Raw genomic sequence first — 24,131 nt, 5'->3', positions numbered from 1 at the left:
ATATTTGGGTTCTATCTGATCCTGTTTTGACAGAATGAAGACAGCAGCGATAGCGATGTTGCAGTCGTTTTGCCTCAGAAACCGAACGCCGGCGACTCCTTCCTGGAACCGCCCCCATCCCTGTCCACCGTGTACTCCAATAAGGTACGATGATTTGATGTCTGTTCTCTGACTTTGTTTTGTTGGGTTTTTTATTTTTTTATTTTTTTTCTTCAATCTGATTATACAAGGTGTGATCTCTCCCCATTGCCTTGTTCTTCCTCTAATAGGTGAACAGTTCTCTGAAGCTCCTCCCGGATGATGTTGGCACTCTAGACGAGCTGGAGAAAGAGCTGCAGAAACAGCAAGGTTGTGAAGGTGCGTCATGTCGCATGACCAGACTGCAGGCCGATGAGCTGAAATGACTTGTGATAAACCTAGTAACCCACAAGAAGCCAACTAAACTAAGTATTAGTCATTGCTATAGATCAGTGACGGAGAACCTTGGCACCCCAGATGTTTTGGAACTACATTTCCCATGATGCTCATCCACTCTGCAGTGTAGTTGAGCATCATGGGAAATGTAGTTCCAAAACATCTGGGGTGCCGAGCTTCACCATCACTGCTATAGATGTTCCTTAACCAAGCCAATACTGGGCACTTTCCCCCTTCCTACCCAGGACAATTTTTCAGTTTTCTGTGCTGTCACTTTGACAATTTGCCCAGTCATACAACACTGTACCCAAACTACATTTTTATCATTTTGTTCCCACAAATTGAGCTTTCTGTTGGTGGTATTTGATCACCTCTGCGTTATTTTTTGCTAAACAAACTAAAAACAAATTTTTGTGGAGAAAACGTTTTTTCTTTGTTAAAAAATTCTCCTGCACTGATGAGGTACTGATATATAGAATTGATGGCACTGATGCCACTGGCATAGGCAGCACTGAGTTACTGACAGGTGTTACTGTTGAGGCACAGACTGGCAGCTGATGGGCACCTCTCATGGGGGCTGTGCTGATTATGAGCACAGACCCCCCCCCCCCCCCCCCCCCGACGGAGACCCGCCGACCGGCTCTCCCTGACGGCGTGAACCAAGGAATGCCATTTACCGGCACTTCCTGGGTTCAAGCTGCGCTCAGCTGTGATTGGTCATGGTTGATCACGTGGTAAGGAGCTCCTTACGACGATTGGAGATGCATTGTCAGAGTGACACACCAGCACCAACAAGTTGCTGTGCTGCCCGCCCCCAAGGGCATGTTATCCTGCTGGATGTCATGACTCCCAGTCCGTATAATGGAACCACCGCCCAAATGTCATTCTGCTATAGGCCGGGCAGGAAGTGGTTAAAGGGACTTTCACCTTCAAACATTTAAATGCACCATGTAAGACCGTTAATCACTTGTGGGCCATACATATACTGAGTGGCCACCCTGTGGCAGGATGGCCCACTCTGTGCCAGATAATGTACCTGCCACACTTAATCCAACACTGCTGGATCACGCCACCGGCGACCCGCTCCTGCTGTGATTTTACACAGCGGGAGGTGATCTGCAGGTACCGCAGAGTCTGTCCGCTGACACCTGCTGATCGTTGGGCAGAGCCAGAACTGCAATCTGCCTAGGTAACAAGGCCAGATTGCAATTCTGTTCAGTATGGAAGGCATTTGATCCTGAGTTCCTTCAAAGCACCTCCCCCACAGTACAGCACAGGCTAAGCACACGTTTAATCCTTTGATTGCCCTTGATGGTTAACCCCTTCCCTGCCGATGTCATTAGTACCGTGAACTGTATATGTAGCACTGATTGCTGTATTAGTGTCACTGGTCCCCAAAAAGTGTCAGTTGGTGTCACAACTGACCGCCGCAATATCGCTGCGCTCACCGCCATTACTAGTATAAAATAAAATATCCCATAGTTTGTAGACACTAACACTGTTGCTCAAACCAATTGATATACACTTATTGGGATTCTTTTAACCAAAAATGTAGCAGAATACATATTGGCCTAAATTTTAATAAATTCGATGTTTTTTTTTTATTTATTTATTTATTTATTTATTTTTTTTTTTTGTTGTATAGCAGAAAGTTGAAAAAACAAAAATACATTTTTAATTGTCAGGCTTTTTGTTTACAGTGCAAAAAAAACGCAGGAGATGATCAAATAGCACAGTCATTTTTCAAAATAATTAAAGCCCAGCGTGTGTAAATTAAAAATAAAGTCCCTTGCGGTGGGCTGGGCCCATTCCTTGGCTCCTCCCTACAGTTGGAGAGGCCCCACACCTTCTGCACCCCCGTGCTCGAGCAGTCTAGGTTCCCGATGTCCTCAAAATTAAAGCCTGGTCTATAGCATTGCTCTGGATGGGAGGATGCCAAGGGACCCGTCTGCTCCATTCATTCTTTGTATTTGCAGACCTCGGGAATGAAGCCATTGCAACCCTCCGCTGAAGGTGTCGGCACCCCGACCTGTAGTATTATCAGACACCGAGGATGTGGACGGCCAGCAGTCTGAAGTCGCACGAGAACGGTGATTACTGATTGTCATATTTTTATGCAATTTCTTAGTTGAAACAGCTGTGGTGATTAAAGCAGTGAAACTGATCAAATCACTTGTGCAAAGTAATGGAGAGCCTGAAACCTGACCTGTTTGGGCACCTTGAGGACTGGAGCTGAGAAACACGGCTCTAGAAAAGGGTTACACTAAATGTTACCCCCGGCCTGCTCTCCACTCTTGCACAGTTGTACCGGCTCCTCTCCTGGATTGAACCGGCTTCCTGATTTCACTGCACACTGTGAGCTTCTCACTTCATCAGAGGCTGCAGCAAATCGGAGCCCACTTCATTCCCTGGTGTATGTCTAGCATTATCTAGCCCTTTCCTCCCCAGCCTGGCTGTCCCTGACCCAACCCTTTTTTATCATTGGATTTTATTTTTTCCCATTATGGAGGCTCAGCATCACATGTGGGTGTTTGTGAAAAGAGCAATTGAACCTCAACTGCGTAAATGTGAAAAAAGAGGAAACAAAAAGGCTGCTCCCTATAAAGGTGGAAAAAACACACCTTAATGGATAATAACAGTAATTTAGGGGCGCTCTAGAATGATATAAAACGTGAAAAATTGATAAAACCATATCCATACCAAAATAACATTGATACAAAAATATTAGAACAGTGATCTAATCACCATACATAGAAAAAACATAATATAAAAATATGAAATACAATAAGGGCTAGTGAACCACCAATCGCATAATAAAGTCCCAATATACGTGTCTCTACATGGAAGAATCCTGAATGATCCAAGTGTCGAAACAAATATTATTATAATTGTGGTATAGCAGCAGATCCAAAGGGCTTGCGACTCCCTCCACCAAGAAACAGCAATACACCACTTGTGAAGATACAAGTCCAAACTGCTTACCAGATTCGTTTGACCACTTTAATTAAAAAGTCAAACAGCGCCTATACAGGTCATGCCCTGCTCATATAGATGCTGGTGGAAATAACAATGGATAATACGTCCCCCCTTCACAGACTCGGGCAGTATATATGGAAAAAATACAAAGGATCCTAGCGTGATACTGACTTGTAATAAAAAATATAGATAAAACAGACAGCCAAATGGCTCCTTAGGTGGTTACTGTGGCTGCTCGGCCTTGCGAGAAAAACTCGCTCTCCAAACGAACGATGTGTTCCTTCCACCAAATCGCATCTATATGAGCAGACATTTACCTGTATAGGCGCTGTTTGACTTACTTTTTGGATCTGCTGCTATAACACAATTATAATATGTTTCGACACTTGGATCATTCAGGATTCTTCCATGTGGGTGTTTACCTAGGGTGGTCTGCTCCCAATCCTCCAGACTGACATCCACCCATCAAGGTATTTTTGATATTTGCATAACATTCCCCCCACCCACTCACTGTCACTGTCAGTGCTCTGCTTGTACCTCATACAGGCAGTTTCACACTTATGGGAATAAACCATGAACTACCTAGAGAGCGCAACAGTGCCCTGGTAGTTCATTGAGAACTACAAGTCGTCAAAGGCTGTCGGTACTTGTAGTTCATTAATTCACAGAACTCCGAATGACGTCAAATCTCAACTTTCATCATAGTTTTAAAATTCTTTTGTATATTTACCATAAATACCTTAGAATCCTCCCAGGGAACTCCATTTGCATTAATTTCCTTGTCTGCGGTTCATTATGTGCTCAATATCTTTAGCTGTGAATTCAGAGGCACTTGGAGCAGTGTAAGTGATGGAGTGAACGCACATCCCCAGCATCCCTTTAGATGAGCATTCTGGCTACAAAATGGTGCCGACTTTAGTTGTGCAGATCAGTTGCTTGATTATGATTTCAGAGACAGGTCTGAGAATAACTAAGCAACTCATGGACAGATCGCATAGCTACAGTCTACACCAACCAGCAGTCGGCAACCTTCTTGGAATGTGCACATCTAAAGGGTTCCCAGGGATGGGTTTAACCATATCTTTGACTGTTTCCATTGGCCAGGCTGATATGTCACTCCTGTGCATGCGCAAGAGTTTATTCAGCTCAGCAGCTCAATGTACAGGATGGACAGGCAGGCAACCAACTTTAATGAGCAGGAGACATAGTATGACTTCTGCATTAAAAATTCTGCCTGTTGGCCAATTTTTTTTTTTCCCCTAAAGTTCTACTTTTGCATTCATTTTTAGTGATGAAAAATAAAAGGTGCTGCCAATGGCATGCCGTGTCCCATGCAAGAACGCCAGCCACATGAATTTAAATGTTTTTTTATTTTTGTCTGTTTTTGGCAGCAGAATTTTCATTTTGGTGCACCACTACGCCAACATTTTTGTAGTTGGAAGCTGTTTCAAAATTGGTTCTAACGTTACACTTTTATTTTTATTTTTTTTGTACATCAACAGTATACGCAACTCCTCTCCCTCACCGCCTCCATCTCCGAACACACCTGTAGCCAGAGGAAAAGGAAGGCAACGTGGTCTCAAACGTAAAATAAGGTAGGAGCTTTGTTGGGCTCTTTGGCCTGAGGGTGACGGAATTGGGCAGAATTCACAGCTTGAGAAGGGCCTTGTGCCTGTTGTCTACCTGCCCCCCCTTTTCACACATCACTTCAGGTTTTAATAGGAAATTAAGCAATGCGTAGCGGAGGGGAGAACTGCTCAAATTGCAAACTTCTGCACTTCTAGATGTCGCTCCTCTTCCAGATTGGATGATGGCCAGCAACATTTGAAGTGTCATTAAAGGGCTTGTGTGAAACCTGGCGGAAAGCTAGATTAACAAGTTGCTAGTAAATTAATAAAGTATACTTTTGGCTTTTGAGTGCAGTGTTTTGCGTGGGGTCCAAACTGTTCCACAGCTTCCAGTGTGTGTGCCTTTAACTTTACTGTCCAGCTTCCCTTAAGGACTACATGTTCCATGATTCAGCACATACTTACACGGCAGAACCTTGGCAACTATGAAAGAGGGAGAAGGGGGGTGGGAGTGCATGGGGGGGGGGGGGGGTCACAAGTCTGGCTCCAAGGCCACATCCAGCTCACAGGTCACTCAGACTGGCCTTAGATTCACTGCATTGCCAGTCTAGGCCTACATTTAACAGAGCAGCTGCTGGCAGTATTCAGAACAAGTTTCAGCAAAGCTGCACACAAAGCATGCAAGCCACCCCAGGAGCTTTACTGTGCTGTTACCGAGGCACAATGTACAGGTGTAAAAGAAGGTAATCTAAGGGGCAGTGTGCTGGATATGCAGGGGGAGGCTTGAATGGGGGGTGGGGACATGGCAGTGCAGGGGAAGACTGTGAATGGGGAGGGGACGTGGGAGTGCAGGGGAAGACTGTGAATGGGGAGGGGGGGGACGTGGGAGTGCAGGGGAAGACTGAATGGGGTGGGGGGACATCGTGGGAGTGCAGGGGAAGACTGTGAATGGGGAGGGGGGGACGTGGGAGTGCAGGGGAAGACTGTGAATGGGGAGGGGGGGACGTGGGAGTGCAGGGGAAGACTGTGAATGGGGTGGGGGGACATCGTGGGAGTGCAGGGGAAGACTGTGAATGGGGAGGGGGACATCGTGGGAGTGCAGGGGAAGACTGTGAATGGGGTGGGGGGACATCGTGGGAGTGCAGGGGAAGACTGTGAATGGGGGGGGGGGGGGACATCGTGGGAGTGCAGGGGAAGACTGTGAATGGGGTGGGGGGACATCGTGGGAGTGCAGGGGAAGACTGTGAATGGGGGGGGGGGGGGGGGAGAGACGTGGGAGTGTAGGGGAAGACTGTGAATGGGGGGGGGGGGACATCGTGGGAGTGCAGGGGAAGACTGTGAATGGGGTGGGGGGACATCGTGGGAGTGCAGGGGAAGACTGAATGGGGTGGGGGGGACATCGTGGGAGTGCAGGGGAAGACTGTGAATGGGGTGGGGGGACATCGTGGGAGTGCAGGGGAAGACTGAATGGGGTGGGGGGACATCGTGGGAGTGCAGGGGAAGACTGTGAATGGGGTGGGGGACATCGTGGGAGTGCAGGGGAAGACTGTGAATGGGGAGGGGGGACATCGTGGGAGTGCAGGGGAAGACTGAATGGGGTGGGGGGACATCGTGGGAGTGCAGGGGAAAACTGTGAATGGGGAGGGGGGACATCGTGGGAGTGCAGGGGAAGACTGTGAATGGGGGGGGGGGGGGGGGACGTGGGAGTGCAGGGGAAGACTGTGAATGGGGGGGGGGGGACATGTGAGTGCAGGGGGAGATATAGGTGTACCATTCAGCCCCCCTGTCAAATTCTATTCTCCTGTTATGGATTCATTTATAATTTTTTTTTTTTTTTTTTTTTTTTTTTTTTTTTTTTTTTTTTTTTTGGTCTGCGAATATGTATACGATGTGGCCCTTGAAGTGGGAAGTTTAGAGACCCCTGCAGTAGTGCATATGAAGAGCCTTCCAACGGGGAGACAAAAGCCCCGTACACACGAGAGGACTTATGTCCGACAGACTTCCGAAGGAGTTCCGTCGGAGTTCTGCTGGAATTCCGACGGAGTTCTGACAGACTTTTCGGCCGAGCGGACTTGGCCACACACGATCACACTAAACTCCGACGGATTCGAACGTGATGACGTACGACTCGGCTCGAATAAGGAAGTTCATAGCCAGTAGCCAATAGCTGCCCTAGCGTCGGTTTTAGTCCGTCGGAGTAGCATACACACGAGCGGATTTTTCGAAGGGGACCGGGTCCGGCGGAGTTCCTTCGGAAAAATTTGAAGCATGTTCCATATTCTAAAGTCCTTCGGACTTTGGCGAGTCAAAAGTCCGTTGCAGCCCACACACGATCGGATAGTCTGACGGACTCTGTACTTCGGACTTTGGATGTTGAAAAGTCCGCTCGTGTGTACGCGGCAAAAGAGTTGGTAGTCTGGAAGAATAGAAACTTGCAGAGCATAAGCGAAACTTTCTTTCTTTAGTGCTGCTAGGAAGTGAGCATTTTAAAAAAACAAAAACATAGCCACGAAGAAATGGAAGTGTTGCATGCTTGTATTTGAGAGGGGGGAGAGAGTCTGCTGCCAAAATCTGAGGCAAAACTCCAAATATGTACATTATCTAAAGGTTTGACAAACCTATTCACTACTGATCTGCCCCTGGGGGGTACATTATCCTGCCCTGGGAACTAAGCATTACTGGGCCCCTCCAGCTGCTTATTTCCCACTGCTCAGGTGTTTGCCATCACTGACACAGGAGGTGAATGAACTGCTAAGGGTACAGATTAGTGGGGGGGGGGGGGGGGAGGGGGAATTTAGTGTTGGCTTACATAAGGTAAACCTGTCCCTTTTTTAAACCATTGCTCTAATGCCTGATTTCAGTCTGTGTGGCTTTGCTAATGTTTTTCTTCTCTGTGGGATCAGGAAGATGGAAGCCTGCCTGCAGGATCTGGGCACCGTCCTCTCCCCAAATCGCAACTACATTTCCGAGGACAATGATGTGATTATGGTGGGGATGAGCCCTGTGCCGGAGCTGATGATAAAAGTGCGTCGAAGAGGGGAGATCTTTCGTATAAACATCCGTGTGGTAAGCTGGAGGTTCTCTTCTAGTTTATTATAGGACATACTGGAGGTGCCCCCCCCCTGCATTGAGTAGATTTATGCACACCAACCTGTTTAACATGAGTATTCAACCATTCGTATCATTCTTGTGCTAGAAGAGCTTACTCTATATAGGGCACTATCCATTACTAAAAGGTCTGTTTGGCATAGACTGGGGCAAGGGTACACCTGATGAGACATGAGGCTATGATTTAACGTGTCTGAAAAGCCCCTGTCCTTGACCGATTTATTCTCTGTGCAGCATGTGATGACACTTTCCATGTTTCTCAAGTTAAAGTTCTTTTTTTATAACAAGCAATACAGGAAGTGATCAGATCAATATAGTTATAAATATCATGAATTATTTTTTTTATTTTTTTTTCTCAGACAGACCCACTGCAGAAACTGGTGGAACTGGTAGCCTCGCATATCAACGCGAACCCTTCCCAGATATTGCTGCTGCGGGGAGACGAGGAGCTGAACACAAAGGAGACGGCAAAGTCCCAAAATCTGACTGTGGCTGATATCATTGGTGAGATTAGAGAATGGAGACGCGCTGCATGACAGAATGGCGTCTGTAAATATATTATACAATCGGGTTCACTCAGTATCTGTACAATTATTTGACAAAATTATATTCTCTCTTTAGACTGCATGGTCCTTTCCAGTTCTGGGGGACAGGGAGCCGATGGGGAGCACACAGAGGAAAAGATCTGCCTGAAGATCCAGGGAAAGGATAAACAGTCCCAGCTCACTGTCACCATAGGGAAGGTAAGGGATTTAAATCTGACCCCCAGACTTGCAGTGAGGTACCGACCCCTGTCCTGGACTGAAATGGCTTACTCTGATTTCGCTGCCCACTGAGGTGGAGGACAGACTGGCATGTAAATGGACTTGTTTTGGATATGGGGGGGGTGTGTTCTGTAGTCCTGTTCTAAGGTGACATTGCTGCTCTTCCATAGATTAAATGTGTTACTGGCAGGTCATTAAATAAAGGGGGGAGCCTGAAAAAAGAACAAATGCAATCATAAGGGTTGAGTTTGTTGGCCTAAACCCAGAAGGCAGCTGTCAGTGCCAGGCTAAAGGGCTGGGGACTCTTAACCACCTTCAGACCGGACCATTTTGCTGGTAAATGACCAGAGGTCTTTTTACAATTTGGCACTGCGCTGCTTTAACTGGTAATTGCGCGGTCATGCAATGTTGTACCCAAACAAAATTTGCGTCCTTTTCTTCCCACAAATAGAGCTTTCTTTTGATGGTATTTGATTGCCTCTGCAATTTTAATTTTTTGCGATATAAACGTAAAAAGACCGCAAATTTTGAAAAAAAAATGATATTTTCTACTTTTTGTTATTAGAAAAATCCAATAAACTCAATTTTAGTCATACATTTAGGCCAAAATGTATTCAGCCACATGTCTTTGGTAAAAAAAAAAAGTCAATAATTGTATATTTATTGGTTTGCGCAAAAGTTGTCACATCTACAAACTAAGGTACGTTTTCTGGAATTTACGCAGCTTTTAGTTTACGACTGCCTATCTCATTTCTTGAGGTGCTAAAATGGCAGGGCAGTACAAAACCCCCCCAAATGACCCCATTTTGGAAAGTAGACACCCTAAGGAAATTGATAAGAGGCATGTTGAGCCCATTGAATATTTTATTTTTTTGCCTCAAGCGATTGAATAATGACAAAAAAAAAATTTTTTTTTTTCTTTTTTTTTTTTTACACAAAGTTGTCACTAAATGATATATTGCTCACACATGCTATGGGCATATGTGAAATGACACCCCAAAATAAATTCTGCTGCTTCTCCTGAGTACGGGGATACCACATATGTGGGACTTTTTGGGAGCCTAGCCGCGTACGGGGCCCCGAAAACCAAGCACCGCCTTCAGGCTTTCTAAGGGCGTTACAGTTTTGAAGGCCATAAAATGCCAAGATGGCACAAACCCCCCCCCCCAAATGACCCCATTTTGGAAAGTAGACACCCCTAAATTTAGGGGTACACTAGTGAGACTAGGTAATAAATGGCGGGTGCCCTGAAACTATAAAAAAAATAACTAACCAACCAGCGTCACCTGTAACAGTTATATGGTGATCACTGGTGAAAGGGTTAACTAGGGGGCAATCAGGGGGCTTTATTCGGTAGTATATGGGGGTCCCTGGCGCTATAAAAAGCTGCGGCGAACCTAAATACCTACCTGCCTAACTAGCGTCACCTGTGACACTAATACAGTGATCAGAAAAACGATCGCTTATTAGGCTGGGTTCACACTGGAGCGATGCGGGAACGCCACGAATGCGCAGCGGGTTCCCGCATCACATGCCTCCCGGCGGCAGTTCACACTGCCCTATGTGAACTGCTGGGAGTGTCAGTGAAATGTTAATGACACCCCCAGATCAGTTCGCATATCGCAGTGCGATCTGCAAACTCGGATCGCATGGTGTGAACACCCATGCGATCCGATTCTGCTGCGGACCAAAAAAAGGGTCCCGTGCGAGTTTGCGGCGGGTGCGACACGAATTCAGCCATACTATCTGTATGGCTGAACTCGAATCGCACAGAGATTGGATGTGATTTGCACTGCAGTGCGGTGCGAATCACATCCGTTCTCATAAACCGCTGCAATGTGAACCCAGCCTTAGTGACACTGGCGACGGGGTGATCACGGGGTTAAACCTTTATTGGGGGGGGTTAGGGGGGCACATTAGAACTAAAGGGGGCTAACCCTAACTGCCCTAACAGTTATTACAGTCACAAATGACACCAATGCAAAAAAAAAAAAAAAAGCAATTGGTGTCACTGACTGGGGGGGCAGGGGTAATTGGGGGGTAAAGGGGGGGTGTGAGTGTGCCTGGCATGTTCTACTGTGTAGTGTAGTGCTTGTGCAACTCACCGATGCTCTCTCCTCGGTGCCGGAACGAAAAATACCGACACGGAGGAGAGAATACATCACTTCCTCTCCTGTGTTTACATTACAGGAAGTGGTGTCACGGGACATTTTCATTCGTCGGGAGCGATCGCGAGGGGGGTGGCCATGAATGAATGGCCGCCCCCTCGTCCGGGATCGCTCCTGAACGAATACCGACCGCCGCAGGCACCGGGCGGGGGCCCGATCGGGCCCCCGACCCGCGGGCAGGCAAGGACGTACATGTAAGCCCTTATGCCTGCCCGTGCCATTCTGTCTACGTACATCGTCGTGCGGCGGTCGGCAAGTGGTTAAAGTGGTTCTGCACCAAAAAAAAATATTAAAAGCCAGCAGCTACTAATATTGCAGCTGCTGACTTTTAATAAAATCACACTTACCTGTCCCAGGGTCCAGGGATGTCGGCAGCAGATGACGAGCGATCGCTCGTCTCGCTGCTGCCACCGCCGCCATCCTCTGTCAGGGAATCGGGAAGTGAAGCATGGCAGCTTCACTGCCCGGTTCCCTACTGCGCATGCGCGAGTCGCGCTGCACGTCTCTTCAAATCCCCCGCTGTGTCCTGGGAACTGTTTCCCAGAACACAACGGGGGGGGGGGGGGGGGGATGGTTGCGTCTGCGGCTGTCTGCCCGGAAGTGGGTGCAGATACCTGGATTATCCAGGTAACTGCACCCCCCCCCCTCCCCCCTGAAAGGTGCCGATTGTGGCACCGGAGGGGGGGAGGGATCAGATTAGCGGAACTTCCCCTTTAGGGTGAACGGCATTAAGTCCCTGTCGCAAATCCCCGACCCTTTGTGCATGTGCAGCTGTGGGGCGTGGAATGCTGCACTTCCATTCTGCTGCACTTTCTTCCATTTGTACTGGAAGTATGCTCCCATCATAGACTGAGCTGTAACCAAGAGCTCTGGGTCCCTTAACTATTGGGAGATCCAGCTGCTGTGATCCATGTGATAGCCAGTCACTGCAAATAGACCCCTTTCACACTGGAGGCGTTATTCAGGCGCTTTAGAGCTTAAAATCTCTTGAAAAATGCGTTGTCTGCAATCCCCTTGTGAAAGCCAGAGTGCTTTCATACTGCTGTGCTGGCAAGATGCGGGGGGTTAAAAGCGCCACTAAAACTAGCAGCTCTTTACTGCCAACGCCCCAGCGCTTTCAGTGTGAAAGGGCTCTTCCTCTGAAGACCCGTCCTAGTGCCGTGTTCTGAAGAGATGCATTTTCTTTTCCTCCTTGCTAGAGGGGACATTGGTATTGGTGGTAGTGCAAAAAAAAAAAAAACGCAGAGGTGATCAAATGTCATCAAAAAGCTTTATGTGGGTGAAAAAAACATGCATTTCTTTTTCATACATCGTGGGACACAGGCTAATATTCATTACCTGCTGAGTTATACTTTGTCTACCAGTGTTTATTTACCTGGAGATAGTCTTAGACAGGCCATACTAGGGGTGCAATGGATCAAAAAACTCACGGATCAGATCATTCCTCGGATCAGCTCATTTTTCGGATCAGCAAATAATTGAATTAGCAAAAACCTGTGAAAATTCCACCACCATATAGTCCACAATCTCCCCCACTGTAATATCGGCTGGGTATCGCTGAGTATTGCAGAGTGTGGAGGGATGGCTGTGACTGCAATTGTCACAGAGCAGCGCTGTAGGCACTACAGATCCAGCCCACAGCGCTGCTTCCATCTGTTCTCTCCTCTCCACTGTACAGATCAGTACACAGAAGGGAGAGAGGAACTGCTGTCATGACGCCGGTTTGTTTACAAGTTATCGCTCCTTCATTTGACGGAGCGATCACATTGTAAACGGCCGCAGGGTTGTACAAAAATAGCCGAAGCCACGGCCCTTCCTAAGGCCGAGCCCGCGGAGCGCTCCACGGATCGCAGCGTGTGCCGATCCAAACATTTTTAGAACTTTTTTTTTTTCCCCTCAAATTTTATTTAAGAATCTTGGTTCGTATTTCGCACCATTAGTCGGGCTGCAGCAACACTCGATTTTTGTCCGGCCATCGAATTTGAGTAATCAGACATGTTGGAAATTTTTTTGAAAAAATTATTTTCTAATCAATGATGGGAGATTTGTACAAGAAATGTAGTCGAAAAAGATGTGCAAGAAAAGAAAATTCCCGGACAGAAAAGATTTCCAGCCACATTCTTTTCTGCAGCAACAGAAGGTGAAATTGAAGGCTTGGTTGAATTTCAAAATCAATGGTGGCGCCATCTGATCACAATGCACAAATTTTCTGATTTTGAAATTCGACAATGTATAGTCAGCCTTACACGGGAAGTGATCCCCTATATAACCCCTCCCATACATTAAGTGCATCAGTGGGTTGTTTTTTTTTATTTTTTTTTTTTTTTTTAAGCAGTGTCTGCAACATGGATGGGCTCTTCTGTTTGAGCTGTCCAGGTCTCCAGTCCCACTAACAGTTCTTAAATGAATCAAGGGATTAACTGATAGGATTCATTTGACACAGGCTCTATATGCTTAGCTAAATGGTAGCTGAGCCTTGTAAATAAGACTCGAGATCCTGCGAGGTTTTGCCTGTAATGTGACCTCCCGGCGCTGGACCCTGTGAAGTGGAATCCTAAGCTAAGGCATTCCTGCAGGGTGCTGTTCAGGTCCAAGGGAGTAGACCCTAATCAGTGAAAAGGGTATCCAGTCCTTGAAGGTCCTCAAGTGATAGGAACCCGCTGTGATGGGTGAAGATTGGGCTTTTGGTTTCTAAGCCTGCTCCTGGATGGATAAGTGAAAACCCATTTCCTTGTTGGGTGTCCCAGTGATTGTAACAATCAGTCAAGCTAACTAGAGGCTGGGCACCGGTGTGTGGTGACAATTCGAGGGTGTTTTGGGCTAGCTGTGGGTGTTTGTAAAGGGTTTGTTTTTTCTGGTTTACGTTGAGGGTCCCATGCGAGGCGGCATTATGCATATTTGGGAGCACGTCTGTTTAGCTGCTATGGTGCATGTGGATTTGCTCAGTGCTGTGTGTGCGTCGTAGCCTAATCTGGGCGTGTAAAGATTCGCATCACATGCAAATGCAGCTGTGCCTGTTTGCACAGCCAGCTTATTTAAGCTGTGTATGCCAAGCATGCAGCGCTTCCAGAAGGCACAGAGCAGGCCCTGAACCAGGCATTTGCAGAAGTTCATTTCTCCTTGCCTGGATCATGTGAGTCACCAGGTGTTGCTTGGCAGGCTAAGGTGCTTAGCAGGATTGTTGCATAGGGGCTTGGTGAGCCCTAATAAAGGGTCCCCCTTCTGAGGTGTTAATACTGCTCCCAGCTACTCCCTTTTTGTGGCTTGTAAACGTCTCAACAAGAGGAGCAGGACTTCCTCTACAGGGAAGGGTACACCTATGTCGTCATTAGTTCCTGATGAACCTAGTCATATCCCTAGTGTTGTATCCCCTGAAAGACCAGAGGCTTTTGGTCAATCTGAGCCACTGCACCTATCTGGTATTGTGCCTACAATCAACGCTGCTGCTTCACCCCTCATCACCAAGGATAAACTGTCCTCAGCCCTCGCTGGCTTAGAGCACAGGTTTGCTGGAATGATCACCTCCATCCCACAGGGTGGCAAGAAGCGTGACAGATCCCCCTCCCTGAAGCCTCCTAGTCTGGAGCAAGAATGGGTTGAAGATGGGGAAGAGCTAAAATCTCAGGATTCTGTGGAGAGCCTGGAGAATGATTCTGCTTCTGAGCAATCTGGACAAGAAGATATCCAGTTGGTGTCTGCCTCTGTCATAGAGGCTTTTGTTCTCGACTCCTACAGAGATAAATTGTTCTGTCTTTAAGGTCCCTGAGGCCTCTTCATGCCGCACAGGCTTTCTCCTTACACCCACTGCTGGAACCTCCTAAAGAGGTTTTCCCTTTTTTATATTCCATGGATGAAAAGTTCATCACAAAGTAGAGCATGCCAGCCGTAGATGTAGCAGTCTCTTCCTTAACCTTATCTTGTCTGGTGGATAATGCACAGGGCTTGAAAGACCCTGTTGACAAACTGGAGTCCTTATTAAAGGCTTCCTTTTTTCTTTGGCCAGTTCAGCTATTCAGCAAGCTGTTGTAGCAATTGGCATCTACCAGTCCGCAAAGGATCAAGTCAGATGGTCTGACAGGCCCAACCAGGTCTGGCTGAAAGTAAGACCATTTCCTAGAGCGCTGTTTATTCCTTTTAACCTCTAGAGATCCACGCTATAGCCTAATGACGGCTACAGTGCGGACCTGCTTTGCCGGGACTACGTCTATTAACATTGTCCCGTGCACGAGCGGCCTGCGCTCCCTCTGAGGGGCGTGCGCGGAGCTCTGTGATCAGCGAGTCTGAGACTCGCCTGATCACGGATCGGAGCAAGGGGTTGGTCCCGACCCCTTACCATGTGATCAGCTGTCAGCCAATGACAGCCGATCATGTGACACAACAGAGCCGGTAATCGGTTATTTTTCCTCCTCGCGCTGACAGCGCGAGGAGAAAAAAAAGAAGCCGATCACCGGCCATGATCGGGACATCAGTCCCGATCACGGCCAGCGTATCGGTGCCCACCTGCCCCTGACAGTGCCACCCATCAGTGCCCACAATCTGCCTCAACAGTGCTGCACCCCAGTGCCACACATCAGTCCCACCCATCTGTGCCACCCATCCGTGCCCATCAGTACTGCCTTAACTGTGCCCACTGGTGCCGCCTTAACTGTGTCCTCCAGTGCAGCCTCATCAGCGCATTTCAATGAAGGAGAAAAATTACCTGTTTGCAAAATTTTATAACAAACTATGATGCATGATTTATTTATTTATTTTTTTTGCATCTTTTTTTTGTTTAGCAAAAAATAAAACTCCCAGCTGTAACTAAATACCACCAAAATAAAGCTCTATTTGTGGGGAAAAAAAATAATAAAAATTTCATTTGGGTACAGTGTTGTATGGCCGCGCAATTGTCATTCAAAGTGCATCAGCGCTGAAAGCTGAAAATTGGTCTGGGCAGGAGGGGGGTTTAAGTGCCCAGTAAGCAAGTGGTTAAAGGATTCAGTACAGGTTTCTCCATTTGGCTCTTGTCTGTACATTTGCACAGACTTTTGTACAAAAATGCCCTGTCATGAAGGGGGTAAATCTTTCTTGAAGTCAAGTGGTTAAGTACTTCCCATCCAGGGTGCCAAACAAAATTTAAATCTTAGATTGTCAGCTCCACAAGCAGGGCCCTCCTATTCCTTCTGTATTGTAATTGTACTGCACCCCTTTTTTATTGTAAAGTGCTGCATAAACTGTTGGTGCTATATAAATCCTGTATAATGAGGTGGTTTTTGGTTCCCCCCTATTATAAATATGTATTGGACGAGCCAATTATAGGAATGGCCAAGTTATCAAAGCTCTGATAACGTTGTTGTACCATCAACCTTGTTTTTAAAAATGAACACTCTGCTTAAATAAGTAAGGGTCTCATTTTAACAAGTATAAATGCCTAACCTAAAACGCTAAAATGCCTCATTGTGAAAGTAGTAAAGTCCACACACACCACCCACACAAACACCCTCTGTTTGCCTATCTAGCCATCTTTATCCAATAAGAATCTTTAAGAGGCAATCCTTCCTAATCACCAGAAAGCATTCTTCTTCCCGTCCTCCAGGAGGTATGCTGTGTCCACTAGGGGCAGCATTTGACCACATCACCACTATCTGACCCGGGTCATCCTTCAGAGACAGCTGGTCTTTGATGTTCTATAACTCGGGACATTTGAATTCGCACCTTTCTAGGAGGTCTTATCTGTTGCTCCTCTACCCCCCAATTCTCACATCAGGAGGACTAGTCAAGAACATCCTGTTTTTAAAATATGACTTCCCTTTCCCAATGGCTGTATCAACTAGACAGAAACTGCAGAAACTTATTAAACCATGTTGCCTTCTAACAGCAGGTCTGAAATGCATAAACATTGTCACAAAATGTCTTGTTTATGGCACGTTTGTATGTGGGTTTCCTAGTATGTATTTAATCGTTGTGATCCAGCACCGCCAAATCCACCCTAACATGAATACAAGAAAACCTTGGATTGCGAGCATAAATCGTTCTGGAAATGTGCTTGTAATCCAAAGCGCTTGTATATCGAAGCAAATTTTCCCATAAGAAATAATGGATTGGAAACTCAGATGATTCATTCCACAACCATTTTATTCATAAGTCCTTCAGTTTATAGTCCATATAATATGCAATGTGATGGGTTGTATAACCATAAAATGTCCATCCACAAATGGAAGCCTCCACAAGAGGATTAGAAGCAAAAATCAGCAAGAGCTAGAGTATAAAAGAAGTGCCTCTAAGTGTAGCAATATGGTCACATTTAATGAAGGTACCAGGGGTGGACTGACAACTCATGGGGCCCCTGGGCAATAGATTATGGGGCCTCACAGTATACACAGACATGTTTCTATTGGCTGAGAAGGTACTAGAGAGGTGGGGCAGCTATGATCTCTGGATTTTAGAGCAAAAGGATGTCGGTAAGGGACATTTCAGTGACAGATGTAAAAAAAACTGTTTTCTTTTTGCATGCTGTCCCTGCTTTTACTGAGGCTGGCAACCCTGATGGGGCCCCCAGTGGCCCGGGCCCTCGGGCAGTGGCCAAATGGTCAGTCCGCCCCTGGAAGGTACATTATTTAGAAACTTGCATGGTTTGAGTAAAACAGACACCTTGAAGTATGCAGGCATCTGGGGTAAAGCTGTTCACATAGGCCATCCTCCAGCCTGCTGGCCCTCACTGCTGTCCTGCAATTGTATCCGGGAAGACTACCCTGCAGTAGAGCGATCTGAAAGAGACTTGAAGCACTCGTAGAGTGCAGCGTGGAAGGGCTGACGTTTATGGTGGTGCGGAGGACAGTCTATGTCAGGGATCCTCAAACTACGGCCCTCCAGCTGTTGCGAAACTACACATCCCATGAGGCATTGTAAAACTCTGACATTCAGACATGACTAGGCATGATGGGAATTGTAGTTCCTGAACAACTGGAGGGCCGTAGTTTGAAGACCCATGGTCTATGTGGACAGCTTTACCCCAGATGCCTACATACTAAGATGTCTTTTAATCATTAACCATGTGAGTTCTAAATGTTGTACCTTCATTAAATGTAACCATATTGCTACACTTAGAAGCGCCTCTTTTATACTCTGTTGTGACGTGACGCTACTTGTATATCAAGATATCGCTTGTTTATCAAGTTAAAATGTATTACATTTTGCTTGTCTTGCAAAACGCTCTCAAACCAAGGTTTTACTGTAGTTGTAGACTAGACCCTGGTATCACTCTTCATCATGCTGGTTCATTTTATGTGGTTGGGGACGTTTTGTTGACATTTCAGCATCCTCCTCTTTTACAGAACGAACCTATGAAGTCTCTGATGGACCAGTACAAGGCTGCCATGGGTCTCTCTAAGAAGGTGTGCTTCATGTTCGAAGGGAAGAAACTAAAGGCAAAAAGCACAGCCGATCAACTGGGCTTGGAGAGCGAGGACATCATTGAGGCCTGGGCCTGACTGCACGTGGGCTTTGTGATTCCATTGTCATACACAGCTCAGGTATCCGGAGCATACATGGAAGTGTTTCTATTCATTTTTCCTTCAAAGTATAGACTTTATGAAGACTGCCTACATCCGTTAATGACACAGAAGGATGAACTATCGCCTTCCATGTGTAATGGTGCTGCCTCTTGAAGAGGACAGGCAACATTTACTTGCTTTTTTTTTTTTTTTTTTTTTATGCATCTGAAAATAAAAATAGTTTTTAGAATTCTTAAACGCAGCCGATTCAAATGGCATATTTCAGGATCTTGTGTGCTGGGTTAGAATTCGCCTTTAGAAACTGGGAGCTTGCTATAAAAACCAATGGAGTTGATTTACTAAATCTGGTGCAGCTGTTGTAGCCAATCGGCATCTAACTTAAGCTTGTTCAATTAAGCTTTGACAGAAAAAAACCTTGAAGATGATTGGCAGAGCTGCACCAGATTTTGCACTCTCCAGTTTTAGTAAATAGTCCCCATTGTACTTGGCTGCTTTTGGTGGTGCCGAGATACTATTGCTAATGACAATACATTGATTAAGAATAAGAAGGTACTCTAATGCAGCAGAAGACTTTCCTTTCAGTCATGGTTCATCCTTTGGAAGCAAAAACTTTACTCATGCAGGTTTACACAATTTCATTCATTAGGTAAAGTTTACATGAGTATAGCAAAATTAGTAGGTAATCATTCAGCCGATTCTGCCACTGGGCGCCGACTTTTTAAGACCTAATTTACAGAGGATTAGACTTGTAAAATACCAGTGTTAGCCCTTGTACACACGGTTGGAGAATCCGTCGGAATGTTGTCGGATAATCCGACTGTGTGTGGTATGCATCGGACTGATTCCGTCGGACCCAATTTTCCAACATGTTGGAAATATTTTCCGACAAACTGGTCCGATAGGACATACTCCGATCATGTGTAGAGAATTTTGATCGGACCAAGTGCCACGCATGCTCAGATCAAATTCCTACATCAAAGCTATTGGCTACTAGCCTGAATGTAGTCCCATCGTAACGAAATGACGTCATCACGTTCTGAATGATCGGATTTTTCGACAACTTGGTCCGACCGTGTGTATGCAACAGTTTCGGACAAGATCCGACAGGCAAAATCCGACGGATTTGGTTGGCAGAATGTCCGACTGTGTGTACGGGGCTTAGACAGCCATACGTGGACAAGTTCAGCAGAGACCAGCAGAGATTCGATCCATCTATGACGGGGATATGCAATTAGTGGACCTCCAGCTGTTGCAAAGCTACAAGTCCCATCATGCCTTTGCCTCTGGGTGTCATGCTTGTGGCTGTCAGAATCTTGCTATGCCTCATGGGATTTGTAGTTCTGCAACAGCTGGAGGTCTGCTAATTGCACATCCCTGGTCTATGGGCAGACTGTACACAAGTTGATCCATCGATCAGTAACCAGCCTGTTGGCTTTTTTCTATGCGTTTACTGCCGTTTTCTATAGCCACTAGCAGTAATCGTATTTTGCCGGCTGGGAAGGCTCCCCACCAGCAGTGCACAATAGCGCTGCGGGAGGCATTCCTCCAACACTGATGGGAGTCTAGCTTTTATTTTTCTTGGTGGAAAGAAAAAAAAGAATCAAATCGTAGTTGCTTTACACTGAGCTTTTTCAGAGTAAGCTTTTAAAATACCATTGAGCACCAGTTTTGGAATATTGAACTCAAAACTTTAACTTTGAGTGCTGTCACTTTAAACCAGCTGCTAGCAGTCTTCGGCACTACTTAAGGGTAAGTTCACCTTCACAGAAAATCTGGACCCCATTGATCGGCGCCGACCAATCAGGACCCACCTACCCCATCCTGTCAGCGCTGGAGAAGGGGGAGCCACAGGGATTTTAAAAGCCTGGACTGGTGAAGTGGCAACCTGATGTGTCCCAGCAAGTGATCATGGGACTCTGGTACAGCGTGACCGGGTGGAGGGGGGGGGGGGTTGGGTCCAGATATTCTGTAAAGGTGAACTTACACTTTGAAGCTTGTTTAAAGTGACAGCACTCCACATTAACATCTATTTCTTTTTTTTTTTTTTTTTTTTTTTTCTTTTACATTTTCAAACAGGAGCTGAAGGGCATTTTAATAAAGCTGATTGAAGTTTGCTGAAGTTTCAAAAAGCTTGCTGCTCACACTGCTCTAATACAAGCAGAAGGCCATGTGAAGTAGCCCCAGGTGGTCGTAATGCTGGAAGCGTTACCCATGGTTTTTTTTAGTCGTGTCACTGGTTGTCAGTGATCACTTCATGGGGAGTCAGTCTTAGTTTCCGGATCATTGCTAGGTGACTGGGAGCTGTTGACTGCACAGTCTCCTGTACAGGGGAAGGATAATCCAAGTATATCTTCATCCTTCCCATGTGAAGGGCTAAAGCCAGCCATAGATTCTCAGTTGGGTCAGCAGGGATCGAGGCACTATGAGCCAATGGGTCCCAATTAGTTATCCAGTGTGAAATCTCAGGTATGAAATGAGGTGCGAAATCCCAGTTTTATGAGCGACCATCTAAATTGTTGGGGCGGGCATGCTTTGAGTGAAGAGTCAAAGCATCATGCTTTGCATTAAACATGAATTGCAGATCTGGTTATATTTTTATATAGGTCTTCCTTAAACCAATGTAGCGTGTGTGTATATACTATAGCTGGGTGACCTCCCTGGAAGCTGGATGTCTATTTAAAATCACACCCCCAAAGTCACCAAAAGTAGTGCAGGAACTGCTTTTGGAAATTGGTGCAGCAATTGAGACGGTGCCGTGCCAGCAGTAGGCTGTGATTTGACATCACAAATTGCACCAATGCCCTTTTGAATTCCCCCCCCCCCCTTTCAATTCCCCCCCCCTGCCCCTTTCGAAATTTCTCCCCTCCCCTTTCGAAATTTCTCCCCTCCCCTTTGCCCCTTTCGAAATTTCTCCTCTCCCCTTTGCCCCTTTCGAAATTTCTCCCCTCCCCTTTTGCCCCTTTCGAAATGTCTCCCCTCCCCTTTTGCCCCTTTCGAAATGTCTTCCCTCCCCTTTTGCCCCTTTCGAAATGTCTCCCCTCCCCTTTTGCCCCTTTTGAAATTTCTCCCCTCCCCTTTTGCCCCTTTCGAAATTTCTCCCCCTCCCCTTTTGCCCCTTTCGAAATTTCTCCCCCTCCCCTTTTGCCCCTTTCGAAATTTCTCCCCCTCCCCTTTTGCCCCTTTCGAAATTTCTCCCCCTCCCCTTTTGCCCCTTTCGAAATTTCTCCCCCTCCCCTTTTGCCCCTTTCGAAATTTCTCCCCCTCCCCTTTTGCCCCTTTCGAAATTTCTCCCCCTCCCCTTTTGCCCCTTTCGAAATTTCTCCCCCTCCCCTTTTGCCCCTCTCGCAATTTCTCCCCCTCCCCTTTTGCCCCTTTCGCAATTTCTCCCCCTCCCCTTTTGCCCCTTTAGAAATTTCTCCCCCTCCCCTTTTGCCCCTTTAGAAATTTCTCACCCTCCCCTTTTGCCCCTTTCGAAATTTCTCCCCCTCCCCTTTTGCCCCTTTCAAAATTTCTCCCCCTCCCCTTTTGCCCCTTTCGAAATTTCTCCCCCTCCCCTTTTGCCCCTTTCGAAATTTCTCCCCCTCCCCTTTTGCCCCTTTCGAAATTTATCCCCCTCCCCTTTTGCCCCTTTCAATTTTTTTTTCCCAAAAACTCACAACCCCTTTTCATAACTGCACGTGTGTGAGCTGACTCCATTGAATGCCAGTGACAGTCACATGTTATGTGAATTGGATGCAGTGTAAAAAAATGGATCCAATTTGCAAATATGTGGGCTCAGCCTAAGTAAATCAACCCCAATCTCCCAGCAGGAGAGAACTGAATCAACATTGCTTGTATTGATGAAAAACATTTAACTTTTTTTTTTTTTTTTTTTTTTTTTTTTTCCCCCATTCAACCCGCTGGTTGAATGAGAAAACTGTGTACCCAGCCTTAGTATAGTTCATTTGTAATGCATATGAAATACAAAAATAAATCCTAAAGGATAAGTGCACTTTAAAACCAAATGCATTTATCCTGCTGCCCTAAACCAGCCAACTTTCCACTGATGTGTACTTACCTTGGCCCAAACTGCCTTTACACTTGCTGGTGCAATTCTTCACTTTCTGCGGCACACCTGTACATTACAGCCCCATAGGCCAGAGATGGTCCCATAGAAGACTGTGGGGGGTCTGTAATGCACAAGGTGGGGCCAGGAGACTAAGGACTTGCAGTGCTGGCAGCAGAATCACAGCTGTCCAGATTGAGGTAAGTGTGCATCTATAGAGGGGTAGGGGAAAGGGCCAAAAAGGATAAGTGCACTTCTTAACCTCAATTAAGCTGGGCATTCAGTATACATTTAGATGGTCACAACTTTCTGAAAGTTGGAGCAGTTCCAACAGACAACCAATGATTTATTTTAGTGCATTTCAATGCTTCCTGTGGGGATCTTTATATAGTTGCCCTGTAGTATCGGTTACATGGCAATTGCTGAATTTGTCACCCGTTGGCAGTTTATCAGGTTTGTTTTAAGGGAAGATTATATATTGGTATTCCTTTTTTGCTATTGACTGATAAATGATGCTGTTTAATTGGCATCCATGAGTTTTTTTTTTTTTTTTAATGTCTTTCTTCGGTATTCTAGATTTCTTCTATATACTAATGTCCGTACAATGGGGTGATGACCAGCCTTGCTAGACTGGATAAAAAGAGCAATAAAAGCAGTTATGTAGGTAGCACCAGAGGGGGATTTAGGACCAGTATTTGCAAAAAACAAACCTAATCCAGTCCTTCTACCTCCTCATCTCTGCCTGACTGTTCCACTAGCTTTGTGTTTAATGTCTACATTGCTTTTGTATTAAGAGTAACTCCAGACTCTCCTCTTCCTTCTAGGGGTTTGATTGAGGTCCGTTTTTTTTTTTTCACTCTATTGCCCATCAATGTTGAAATGGCTGCATGCTGTCTCTTTTTAAAACTTTATTTCATGTCTGCAATCTGGCAGTCCAACATCTATAGTTGCATTCCCTTGATGTATTTTGACTGCTTTAACCTGGGTGAAATGCGTCAGCCGTGTGCCTTTCTAAGTGATTGGTAAAGCATGTTAAGTGTGAATGAGCCTTTTAAGAAGCACTCTGCATTGTAGAATTTCCCTAAAAGGGCCATATTGATGCCTTTTTTATGTAGTTCCTCAAGCAGACTGCAAGGCATCCACATCTATATTTCATGGCCTGTGAGCAGTATTAGACTAAAGGTATGTGGTCTTACTTTACAACATGGCTGCCCCCTTCTCTATAGACAACATGGCTGAGGTTGTGTCTCCGGTAGCACGTCATTGATTGCTGCAAAATGTACAGTATTTATCAAACCAGATAACATTTCCTGTGATTACAATGCAAATTTGTCCCTTTTTTATGTATGTTCAAACTTTTTATATTTTTGTTAATAATCAAAATCTAAAATAAAACACCAGTTTCTTAACTGGCCAGTGGTTGTGCTGTGTGTGGCTTATTTTTAGGTGTTGAAGCTGCTGTCTACCTCCTATTTTGAATAGACTGGTCCTGAGTAGGACACGCTTGTATTTCTGACGGGATTGATAGAAGGTGGAGAAATACTGTAGTCTCTCTATGCCCCACTGTCTCTTCCACCACCATGATGTAGTGGCCC

At 46.0% G+C, this 24,131-nt stretch overlaps 1 protein-coding gene across 1 annotated transcript in view; it reads left to right on the top strand.

Moving 5' to 3' along the window:
* LOC143925668 (NFATC2-interacting protein-like) overlaps window positions 1–23,960 on the top strand; it is a 26,874-nt gene extending 2,914 nt beyond the window's left edge. Inside the window, exons 2-9 of the mRNA XM_077450131.1 lie at window positions 34–144; window positions 270–361; window positions 2,406–2,504; window positions 4,893–4,985; window positions 7,862–8,024; window positions 8,426–8,570; window positions 8,688–8,809; window positions 18,312–23,960. Of these exons, the coding sequence (XP_077306257.1) occupies window positions 34–144; window positions 270–361; window positions 2,406–2,504; window positions 4,893–4,985; window positions 7,862–8,024; window positions 8,426–8,570; window positions 8,688–8,809; window positions 18,312–18,467 (981 nt within the window). The 3' untranslated portion in view covers window positions 18,468–23,960. The remainder of the gene's footprint in view (window positions 1–33; window positions 145–269; window positions 362–2,405; window positions 2,505–4,892; window positions 4,986–7,861; window positions 8,025–8,425; window positions 8,571–8,687; window positions 8,810–18,311) is intronic.
* Window positions 23,961–24,131: the final 171 nt, after the last annotated feature.

The sequence above is a fragment of the Lithobates pipiens genome, unplaced genomic scaffold, assembly GCF_037356315.1.
Source record: "Lithobates pipiens isolate NorthernLeopardFrog02 unplaced genomic scaffold, aLitPip1_a1.2 Scaffold_22, whole genome shotgun sequence".
Taxonomy (NCBI): Eukaryota; Metazoa; Chordata; class Amphibia; order Anura; family Ranidae; genus Lithobates; species Lithobates pipiens.
This window is presented reverse-complemented; position numbering and strand designations above follow the sequence as displayed.